A 12,410-nucleotide genomic window follows, 5' to 3' on the forward strand; every position below is an offset into this window, starting at 1 on the left:
CTGTCATAGCGCGCAAGTAGTGCCTGGGAGTTCGCGATGCGCCACTGGTTTGCAGCTTGTGCTGCGACTCTCTTACCAGCTGCATCAAACTTGCGGCTTTCTTTATCTGGGGGTGGTGCATCTCCAGATGTGTGAGAGTTGGCCCTTTTCCTAGCTGCTCCTACAACAACAGAGTCTGGTGGCAGCTGTGTTGTGATGAAAGCCGGGTCCGTAGGAGGCGGCTTATACTTTTTTTCCACCCTTGGTGTGATTGCCCTACTTTTGACCGGGTCCTTAAATATGTCTTTTGCGTGCCGGAGCATACCAGGGAGCATAGGCAGGCTTTGGTAGGAGCTGTGGGTGGAGGAGAGTGTGTTGAACAAGAAATCATCCTCGACCTGTTCTGAGTGGAGGCTTACGTTGTGAAATTGTGCTGCTCTAGCCACCACCTGAGAGTACGCGGTGCTGTCTTCTGGTGGAGATGGTTTTGTAGGGTATGCCTCTGGGCTGTATCTGACACTGGGGCGTCGTATAGGTCCCATGCGTCCTGGTCTTGGTCACCCTGGCTCATGGTGGTGTGAGCTGGGGAGTGTGATGGCGTTTGTGCTGGTGAAACGTTAATCACGGGCGGAGGAGAGGGTGGTGGTGTAACTCTTTTCACCACTTTTGGTTGTGGTGCTTGTTCCGTCTGGAACTCCAACCTTCTCTTTCTCCTAATGGGAGGAAGGGTGCTTATTTTTCCTGTCCCCTGCTGAATGAAGATACGCTTTTGCGTATGGTCCGCATCAGTTGCTTGTAGCTCTTCCTCAAACCTATGCTTCTGCATTTGGGAGGTTAGCGAGTGCTCTTCTGTATAAGAGCCTGAAGCTGGGTCGCTTGCAGTTTGTTTCGGCATCGAAACTTTGTCTGCGTGTTTTTTCGGCTCCGAGGTGACTTTTTTCCTTTTCGGGGCCGAAGCCTCTCGGCGTCGATCTGTTTCGGTGCCGCTGTCTCGGCGTCGAGCCGTGTCCGCACCGGCATCTCGGTGTCGAGGCTTGTCTCCAGCACTTTCTCGGTCCCGAGAAGGCTGCGTGCCGGTGTCTCGACCGGAGTCGGACGATCTCGGCACTGTTTGGGCCTTTTTCGGTGCCGACGGTCGGTCACCGATTTTATGGGTTGAGCCATGGCCTGGTGGCAGTGGCGTCCCCTGGGCCTTGTAAATGTTTCTTTGTGTGGTTTTCGACGTCTTACTCACGGTTTGTGTATCGTCGAATCCTTCGGAGTCTGAGTCTTGGATCGAGAAGGTACCTTCCTCTTCCTGTTCCTCGAACTCCCGTCGGGCTGTCGGTGCGGACGCCATTTGAAGTCTTCTGGCTCGACGGTCTCGGAGTGTTTTTCGGGACCGGAACGCACGACAGGCCTCGCAGGTGTCTTCGCTGTGCTCAGGTGACAGGCACAGGTTGCAGACCAAGTGTTGGTCTGTGTAGGGGTATTTATTGTGGCATTTGGGGCAGAAACGGAACGGGGTCCGTTCCATCGGCGTTCCTCAGCACGCGGTCGGGCCGACCAGGCCCCGACGGAGGATCGAAAAACTACCCCGAAGGGCACCGGAGCTCTTCGATCTTCGATGCGGTGTTGAATCTAAGTATGCCGATCCCGAACGCAACAATACCGACGAAAATCTTCCGAAATTAACTATTTTTTCTGTTCCGAAACTCGGAGCGACAGGAACACGTCCGAACCCGATGGCGGAAAAAAAACAATCGAGGATGGAGTCGACGCCCATGCGCAATGGAGACAAAAGGAGGAGTCACTCGGTCCCGTGACTCGAAAGACTTCTTCGAAGAAAAACAACTTGTAACACTCCGGCCCAACACCAGATGGCGAGCTATTGCAGAACATGCGTATCTACAGCGACAGATGCCATCGAACTATTGAATTTCTCTAGGAACAAGATATAGAACAGAACAAAGTAGGAGTGGAAAACGCCAATGAGACTCTCCCAGTAGCTGGAGCAGACAAATCAACTTACTTACAACTCAACACTGCCATCCGATCACCACCACATCTCAAGACAGCCTTCTTGGCCACCATATCTTGGAGGTGGCCACCATACAGGCTTCCGCATCAAGCAAAAGACCGTCTCCTGGCAAGCTGCACTCATGCCTTACGGGGAAGCAGAGGTGGTGGTTTTATGCCCTTAAATCTGCTCCTGGCTTGTGATATAAGAGAACATTTCAGAAGCACCTCCAGTGGCCGACATGTGTCTCTGTCACAAAAGGCTTTGCAGGCCGGTGAAAGGGTCCTGAAGGCTCCCCAAAGTCTCCACTATTTATAACTTTACGTAGACCGTGTGCTTTATTCAGCATCAAGGTGCGCCACGCTGCCATAGCAGTGCAACAAGGATGACCCGAGTATTATTATATGGTGGATCCAATCTGAAGGACGTGAACACCTTTACAGCTGATCGGAGCCCCTGCTGCTCGAGTCAAGATGTGTTACTTGGGTTGTTCCTGGCTTGTGCATCGAAGGAGATCTACCTGCTTCTGGCAATCAGGATTCATTGCATCCTCTTCAGCACAGCCCTTCGATGAGGTGAGCAAAACCCATTTAAAAAGCCTTGCAACTTTCAAATTCAAGTCTAAGAAACAAAATCTAAACTTCATTTCATGCTACCCTGTACCTACTGCTGTTCGCGCAGTTTGTTCATAGTACAGTGAACCTCCACACGCAGGGCTCCCCTCCAAGAGACAAAAATGGCAGTTAAGTGAACCCTATGCCAGAAGAGAGGAGGCTGCATGTCTGACTTCAGCCCAGTTAGGGAAGAAGCCTCCTCACAGGACCTCATCCACCCCGGATCATACATGATACAATACCCAGTCAACAAGAAGAGACTGCTGCTGGACCCCCCACCGGGGCTCTGAGTGAGGGTCACAGAAGCGGCTCCAGTGAGGGGGTGGCACGAGGGTTCGGGGGGGTCCATCACTTCCATCACTTCCATACATGCAGACCAACCATGGCCAGCGGAGGGACCCATAGCAGTGGTCAGTGAACTCTCCACGTTCTTCCACAGTAGGTCTGATGGGAAAGAAACTTCTTGTGCGGTGTTACTCAGAGCAGGCTGAGTCTTACAAACACAGGAAGGTCTGTACCTGCTTCTTAAGATCAGCCACCTCTGCAGACGTCTCGTTCCACAGCTCGTACGGGATGTCCATCACCACCTTCACCCCCTTGTGCACCAGGTGATGGAGGGTTTCAAAGGTTTCCGACATTCCCTGTGAGAAGAAAACAGGCTCCGTCAAATAACAGCAAGTCAAAAGCCCAGAGTCATGGAAAAGTGCATCTGTGGCCATAAAAGAGAACGTGATGCTGTGTGTGTCATTATTTCTTCTTGTGTATCTCCAAGACAGAGCAGGTGTCCCCTGGAAGTAGAGGCTACTTCCCAGGGGCCTGCGGTTGACTTAGAAGAACATGACTACATTTGTGGGACTACGCTTTGGAAATATGCTATGGAGTACTTGTAGAAGTATCGGATGGAGTACATGACTCAGCGCTCTCTACAGCAGGAAGGAGTGTAGGTATGTGTCTGGGCAACGTGAGATATACTCCGATGTGTAGGAGGGTGGACTACAATACGCGTGCGCTAGGGGAAAGTATGAGACATTGTAGGAGATGCTGCCCAAAGACGAAGGACTGTGTGAGTGAGTAATACAACAAGTGATGCACTGCAGAGGGGCGGAAGGAGAATAAGACAGTGAAGGAGAAAGGAGTAGATCAAGATGTCCGGTTCTGTTCAGACAACACTCAGTGCGCAGATGGTCTGCTTAGACCACAATGGCCTCTCTTGTTCATACACAACACTCAGTGCGCAGATGCTCTGCTTAGATCACGATGGCCGCTTGTAAGGAAATGCCTCCTTGGCATGGTTACCCTCTGACTTTTTGCCCTTGGGCACTGTAACACGAGGCCTGAGCCTTTGAGGCTCACCGCCAGGTGTTACAGTTCCTGCAGGAAGGAGGTGTGAAGCACCTCCACCCAGTGTAGGCTTTGTTCCTGACCTGAGAGAGCACAAAGGCCCTCACCCCCTCGGGGTCAGAAACTTGTCTGTTAGTGGCTCTAAGATGCCCTCTGTGCGCTTTTTAGAATACATCAAACACTGGCATCAGTATGGGTGTATTGTGCTGAGAAGTTTGATAGCAAACTTCCCAGTTGTAAGGAAATGCCTCCTTGGCATGGTTACCCCCTGACTTTTTGCCTTTGCTCATGCCAAGTTATGATTTGAAAGTGTGCTGAGGCCTGCTAACCAGGCCCCAGCACCAGTGTTCTTTCCCTAACCTGTACCTTTGTCTCCACAATTGGCACACCTTGGTATCCAGGTAAGTCCCTTGTAACTGGTACCCCTGGTACCAAAGGCCCTGAAGCCAGGGAAGGTCTCTAAGGGCTGCAGCATGTCTTATGCCACCCTGGGGACCCCTCACTCAGCAGAGACCCACTGCTTGCCCGCTTGTGTGTGCTGGTGCCATGCCAACCTCACACTGCCTCTGGCATATATAAGTCGCCCCTCTAGCAGGCCTTACAGCCCTAAGGCAGGGTGCACTATACCATAGGTGAGGGCATAAGTGCATGAGCACTATGCCCCTACAGTATCTAAGCCAAACCTTAGACATTGTAAGTGCAGGGTACCCATAAGAGTATATGGTCTGGGAATCTGTCATACACGAACTCCACAGCACCATAATGGCTACACTGAAAACTGGGAAGTTTGGTATCAAACTTCTCAGCACAATAAATGCACACTGATGCCAGTGTACATTTTATTGTGAAATACACCCAGAGGGCATCTTGGAGATGCCCCTTGAAAACATACCCGACTTCCAGTGTGGGCTGACTAGTTTTACCAGCCTGCCACACACCAGACATGTTGCTGGCCACATGGGGAGAGTGCCTTTGTCACTCTGTGGCCAGGAACAAAGCCTGTACTGGGTGGAGGTGCTGCTCACCTCCCCCTGCAGGAACTGTAACATCTGGCGGTTGTTACAGCGCCACAGGGCATCCCAGCTAGTGGAGATGCCCGCCCCCTCCGGCCCCACTTTTGGCGGCAAGGCCGGTGGAGATAATGAGAAAAACAAGGAGTCACTGCCCAGTCAGGACAGCCCCTAAGGTGTCCTGAGCTGAGGTGACTGCCTTTTAGAAATCCTCCATCTTGCAGATGGAGGATTCCCCCGAACAGGATTAGGGATGTCTCCCCTCCCCCCCCCCCACCCACCCACCGGGAGGAGGCACAAAGAGGGTGTAGCCACCCTCAGGGCTAGTAGCCATTGGCTACTAACGTCCCCGACCTAAACACACCCCTAAATTGAGTATTTAGGGGCCCCTAGAACCAAGCAAGATAGATTCCTGCAACCTGGAGACAAAGAAGGACTGCTGACCTGAAGCCCTGCAGAGAAGACGGAGACACCAACTGCTTTGGCCCCAGCCCTACCGGCCTGTCTTCCCACTTCAAGAAAAACTGCAACAGCGACGCGTCCCCCAGGGTCCAGCGACCTCTGAAGCCTCAGAGGACTACCCTGCATCTAAAAGGACCAAGAACTCCTGAGGACAGCGGCCCTGTTCCAAAAGAAACTGCAACTTTGCAACAAAGAAGCAACTTTTAAAGACCACATGTTTCCCGCCAGAAGCGTGAGACTTTCCACTCTGCACCCAACGCCCCCGGCTCGACCTGCGGAAAACTAACTCTACAGGGAGGACTCCCCGGCGCCTGCAAGCACGTGCGTAGCCAGAGTTGACCCCCCTGATCCCCCACAGCGACGCCTGCAGAGGGAATCTGAACGTGACTGCCTGCTTCAAAGAACCCGACTCCTGGGAAACCCACTGCACCCGCAGACCCCAGGACCTGAAGGATCCGACCTCCAGTGCAGGAGCGACCCTCAGGTGGCCCTCTCCCTTGCCCAGGTGGTGGCTACCCCGAGGAGCCCCCCCCACCCCCTGCATCGCTAAAGAGACCCCTGGGTCTCCAATTGAAACCTATTGCAAACCTGACGCCTGTTTGCACTCTGCACTCGGCCGCCCCTGTGCCGCTTCAGGTGTACTTTCTGTGCTGACTTGTGCCCCCCCCGGTGCCCTACAAAACCCCCCTGGTCTGCCCTCCGAAGTCGCGGGTACCTACCTGCTGGCAGACTAGAACCAGGGCACCCCTATCTCCATTGGAGCCTATGGGTATTGGGCATCACTTTGACCTCTGCGCACCTGACCAGCCCTGAGCTGCTGGTGTGGTAACTTTGGGGTTGCCCTGAACCCCCAACGTTGGGCTACCTTGGTCCATGTAAGTGCTTTACTTACCTGAAAAACGAACAAATACTTAACTCCCCCAGGAACTGCTGAATTTTGCACGGTGTCCAATTTTAAAGTAGCTTATTGCCATTTTTGCCAAAACTGGACATGCTATTGTGTTGATTCAAAGTTCCTAAGATACCTGAGTGAAATACCTTTCATTTAGAGTATTGTTTGTAAATCTTGAACCTGCGTTTCTTAAAATAAATTAAGAAAATATATTTTTCTATATAAAAACCTATTGGCCTCGAAATGTCTGAGTGTGTGTTCCTCATTTATTGCCTGTGTGTGTACAACAAATGCTTAACACTACCCTCTGATAAGCCTACTGCTCGACCACACTACCACAAAATAGAGCATTAGAATTATCTCTTTTTGCCACTATCAACCTCTAAGGGGAACCCTTGGACTCTGTGCATGCTATCTCTTACTTTGAAATAGTGCATACAGAGCCAACTTCCTACACCGCTCTTGTCCATACACAACACTCAGTGCGCAGATGGTCTGCTTAGATCACGGTGGCCGCTCTTGTCCATACCCAACACTCAGTGCGCAGATGGTCTGCTTAGATCACGATGGACGCTCTTGTACATACACAACACTCAGTGCGCAGATGGTCTGCTTAGATCACGGTGGCCGCTCTTGTCCATACACAACACTCAGTGCGCAGATGGTCTGCTGAGATCACGGTGGCCGCTCTTGTTCATACCAAACACTCAGGGTTCAGATGGTCTGCTGAGATCACGGTGGCCGCTCTTGTCCATACACAACACTCAGTGCGTAGATGGTCTGCTTAGATCACAATGGCCGCTCTTGTCCATACACAACACTCAGTGCGCAGATGGTCTGCTGAGATCACGATGGACGCTCTTGTTCATACCCAACACTCAGTGCGCAGATGGTCTGCTTAGATCACAATGGCCGCTCTTGTCCATACACAACACTCAGTGCGCAGATGGTCTGCTGAGATCACAATGGCCGCTCTTGTCCATACACAACACTCAGTGCGCAGATGGTCTGCTTAGATCACGGTGGCCGCTCTTGTCCATACACAACACTCAGTGCGCAGATGGTCTGCTGAGATCACAATGGCCGCTCTTGTCCATACACAACACTCAGTGCGCAGATGGTCTGCTGAGATCACAATGGCCGCTCTTGTCCATACAGAACACTCAGTGCGCAGATGGTCTGCTTAGATCACGGTGGCCGCTCTTGTCCATACACAACACTCAGTGCGCAGATGGTCTGCTTAGATCACGATGGCCGCTCTTGTACATACACAACACTCAGTGCGCAGATGGTCTGCTTAGATCACGGTGGCCGCTCTTGTTCATACACAACACTCAGTGCGCAGATGGTCTGCTTAGATCACGGTAGCCGCTCTTGTTCATACAGAACACTCAGGGTTCAGATGGTCTGCTGAGATCACGGTGGCCGCTCTTGTCCATACACAACACTCAGTGCGCAGATGGTCTGCTGAGATCACGGTGGCCGCTCTTGTTCATACCAAACACTCAGGGTTCAGATGGTCTGCTGAGATCACGGTGGCCGCTCTTGCTCATACACAACACTCAGTGCGCAGATGGTCTGCTTAGATCACGGTAGCCGCTCTTGTTCATACACAACACTCAGGGTTCAGATGGTCTGCTGAGATCACGGTGGCCGCTCTTGTTCATACACAACACTCAGTGTGCAGGTGGTCTGCTGAGATCACGATGGCCGCTCTTGTCCATACACAACACTCAGTGCGCAGATGGTCTGCTGAGATCACAATGGCCGCTCTTGTCCATACACAACACTCAGTGCGCAGATGGTCTGCTTAGATCACGGTGGCCGCTCTTGTCCATACACAACACTCAGTGCGCAGATGGTCTGCTTAGATCACGATGGACGCTCTTGTACATACACAACACTCAGTGCGCAGATGGTCTGCTTAGATCACGGTGGCCGCTCTTGTTCATACACAACACTCAGTGCGCAGATGGTCTGCTTAGATCACGGTAGCCGCTCTTGTTCATACAGAACACTCAGGGTTCAGATGGTCTGCTGAGATCACGGTGGCCGCTCTTGTCCATACACAACACTCAGTGCGCAGATGGTCTGCTTAGATCACGGTGGCCGCTCTTGTCCATACACAAAACTCAGTGCGCAGATGGTCTGCTGAGATCACGGTGGCCGCTCTTGTTCATACCAAACACTCAGGGTTCAGATGGTCTGCTGAGATCACGGTGGCCGCTCTTGTCCATACACAACACTCAGTGCGCAGATGGTCTGCTGAGATCACAATGGCCGCTCTTGTTCATACCAAACACTCAGGGTTCAGATGGTCTGCTTAGATCACGGTGGCCGCTCTTGTTCATACACAACACTCAGTGCGCAGATGGTCTGCTTAGATCACGGTAGCCGCTCTTGTTCATACACAACACTCAGTGCGCAGATGGTCTGCTTAGATCACGGTGGCCGCTCTTGTCCATACACAACACTCAGTGCGCAGATGGTCTGCTGAGATCACGATGGACGCTCTTGTTCATACCCAACACTCAGTGCGTAGATGGTCTGCTTAGATCACAATGGCCGCTCTTGTCCATACACAACACTCAGTGCGCAGATGGTCTGCTGAGATCACGATGGACGCTCTTGTTCATACCCAACACTCAGTGCGCAGATGGTCTGCTTAGATCACAATGGCCGCTCTTGTCCATACACAACACTCAGTGCGCAGATGGTCTGCTGAGATCACAATGGCCGCTCTTGTCCATACACAACACTCAGTGCGCAGATGGTCTGCTGAGATCACAATGGCCGCTCTTGTCCATACACAACACTCAGTGCGCAGATGGTCTGCTTAGATCACGGTGGCCGCTCTTGTCCATACACAACACTCAGTGCGCAGATGGTCTGCTTAGATCACGATGGACGCTCTTGTACATACACAACACTCAGTGCGCAGATGGTCTGCTTAGATCACGGTGGCCGCTCTTGTTCATACACAACACTCAGTGCGCAGATGGTCTGCTTAGATCACGGTAGCCGCTCTTGTTCATACAGAACACTCAGGGTTCAGATGGTCTGCTGAGATCACGGTGGCCGCTCTTGTCCATACACAACACTCAGTGCGCAGATGGTCTGCTGAGATCACGGTGGCCGCTCTTGTTCATACCAAACACTCAGGGTTCAGATGGTCTGCTGAGATCACGGTGGCCGCTCTTGCTCATACACAACACTCAGTGCGCAGATGGTCTGCTTAGATCACGGTAGCCGCTCTTGTTCATACACAACACTCAGGGTTCAGATGGTCTGCTGAGATCACGGTGGCCGCTCTTGTTCATACACAACACTCAGTGCGCAGATGGTCTGCTGAGATCACGATGGCCGCTCTTGTCCATACACAACACTCAGTGCGCAGATGGTCTGCTTAGATCACGGTAGCCGCTCTTGTTCATACACAACACTCAGTGCGCAGATGGTCTGCTTAGATCACGGTGGCCGCTCTTGTCCATACACAACACTCAGTGCGCAGATGGTCTGCTGAGATCACGATGGACGCTCTTGTTCATACCCAACACTCAGTGCGTAGATGGTCTGCTTAGATCACAATGGCCGCTCTTGTCCATACACAACACTCAGTGCGCAGATGGTCTGCTGAGATCACGATGGACGCTCTTGTTCATACCCAACACTCAGTGCGCAGATGGTCTGCTTAGATCACAATGGCCGCTCTTGTCCATACACAACACTCAGTGCGCAGATGGTCTGCTGAGATCACAATGGCCGCTCTTGTCCATACACAACACTCAGTGCGCAGATGGTCTGCTGAGATCACAATGGCCGCTCTTGTCCATACACAACACTCAGTGCGCAGATGGTCTGCTTAGATCACGGTGGCCGCTCTTGTCCATACACAACACTCAGTGCGCAGATGGTCTGCTTAGATCACGATGGACGCTCTTGTACATACACAACACTCAGTGCGCAGATGGTCTGCTTAGATCACGGTGGCCGCTCTTGTTCATACACAACACTCAGTGCGCAGATGGTCTGCTTAGATCACGGTAGCCGCTCTTGTTCATACAGAACACTCAGGGTTCAGATGGTCTGCTGAGATCACGGTGGCCGCTCTTGTCCATACACAACACTCAGTGCGCAGATGGTCTGCTTAGATCACGGTGGCCGCTCTTGTCCATACACAACACTCAGTGCGCAGATGGTCTGCTGAGATCACGGTGGCCGCTCTTGTTCATACCAAACACTCAGGGTTCAGATGGTCTGCTGAGATCACGGTGGCCGCTCTTGCTCATACACAACACTCAGTGCGCAGATGGTCTGCTTAGATCACGGTAGCCGCTCTTGTTCATACACAACACTCAGGGTTCAGATGGTCTGCTGAGATCACGGTGGCCGCTCTTGTTCATACACAACACTCAGTGTGCAGGTGGTCTGCTGAGATCACGATGGCCGCTCTTGTCCATACACAACACTCAGTGCGCAGATGGTCTGCTGAGATCACAATGGCCGCTCTTGTCCATACACAACACTCAGTGCGCAGATGGTCTGCTTAGATCACGGTGGCCGCTCTTGTCCATACACAACACTCAGTGCGCAGATGGTCTGCTTAGATCACGGTGGCCGCTCTTGTCCATACACAACACTCAGTGCGCAGATGGTCTGCTGAGATCACAATGGCCGCTCTTGTTCATACCAAACACTCAGTGCGCAGATGGTCTGCTTAGATCACGATGGACGCTCTTGTACATACACAACACTCAGTGCGCAGATGGTCTGCTTAGATCACGGTGGCCGCTCTTGTCCATACACAACACTCAGTGCGCAGATGGTCTGCTGAGATCACGGTGGCCGCTCTTGTTCATACCAAACACTCAGGGTTCAGATGGTCTGCTGAGATCACGGTGGCCGCTCTTGTCCATACACAACACTCAGTGCGCAGATGGTCTGCTGAGATCACAATGGCCGCTCTTGTTCATACCAAACACTCAGGGTTCAGATGGTCTGCTTAGATCACGGTGGCCGCTCTTGTTCATACACAACACTCAGTGCGCAGATGGTCTGCTTAGATCACGGTAGCCGCTCTTGTTCATACACAACACTCAGTGCGCAGATGGTCTGCTTAGATCACGGTGGCCGCTCTTGCTCATACAGAACACTCAGGGTTCAGATGGTCTGCTGAGATCACGGTGGCCGCTCTTGTCCATACACAACACTCAGTGCGCAGATGGTCTGCTTAGATCACGGTGGCCGCTCTTGTCCATACACAACACTCAGTGCGCACATGGTCTGCTTAGATCACGGTGGCCGCTCTTGTTCATACACAACACTCAGGGTGCAGATGGTCTGCTTAGATCACGGTGGCCGCTCTTGTCCATACACAACACTCAGTGCGCAGATGGTCTGCTTAGATCACGGTGGCCGCTCTTGTCCATACACAACACTCAGTGCGCAGATGGTCTGCTGAGATCACAATGGCCGCTCTTGCTCATACACAACACTCAGTGCGCAGATGGTCTGCTTAGATCACGGTGGCCGCTCTTGTCCATACACAACACTCAGTGCGCAGATGGTCTGCTGAGATCACGGTGGCCGCTCTTGTCCATACACAACACTCAGTGCGCAGATGGTCTGCTTAGATCACGATGGCCACTCTTGTCCATACACAACACTCAGTGTGCAGGTGGTCTGCTTAGATCACGATGGCCGCTCTTGTTCATACGCAAGATTCATTGTCTGCACTCCTGCAGACATTGCTTCTGCCAAAGGGGGCATGCATACAATGAATGACGAGGAAGGAGTGATCTACAGTCCTGCTCATAGAGGGTCTGTGGGATCCACAGTTGTGCCAGGTTTCCCTTGCTCGCCACCTTTCTAAGTTGAAGGAGGCCATGTTCTGTGATGCTGTACAGCCACGAGGACAAGCAGCTGTGCGTCTGTGGTTATTCTAGCTGCACAGACACCGCGCACTAGCAGCCAGTATGGCGGTTTCAAGCAAGGGCGCATTGAAGCCCTAGTCTTGTCCAAGAGCGGTGAATGCACAATGTGCATTAAGGGCTGGTCTAGCACCTAGAGTCCTCTATACAAAACCACACACAATGAAAGTGGCACTAAGGTTT

At 52.3% G+C, this 12,410-nt stretch overlaps 1 protein-coding gene across 1 annotated transcript in view; it reads right to left on the bottom strand.

Moving 5' to 3' along the window:
• Positions 1-12,410, bottom strand: part of CNPY3 (canopy FGF signaling regulator 3) — a 44,812-nt gene that overhangs the window by 15,294 nt on the left and 17,108 nt on the right. The window contains exon 3 of the mRNA XM_069236438.1: positions 3,111-3,233. Coding sequence (XP_069092539.1) covers positions 3,111-3,233 — 123 coding nt within the window. The remainder of the gene's footprint in view (positions 1-3,110; positions 3,234-12,410) is intronic.

Source organism: Pleurodeles waltl, chromosome 5 (assembly GCF_031143425.1).
Source record: "Pleurodeles waltl isolate 20211129_DDA chromosome 5, aPleWal1.hap1.20221129, whole genome shotgun sequence".
Classification (NCBI taxonomy): Eukaryota; Metazoa; Chordata; class Amphibia; order Caudata; family Salamandridae; genus Pleurodeles; species Pleurodeles waltl.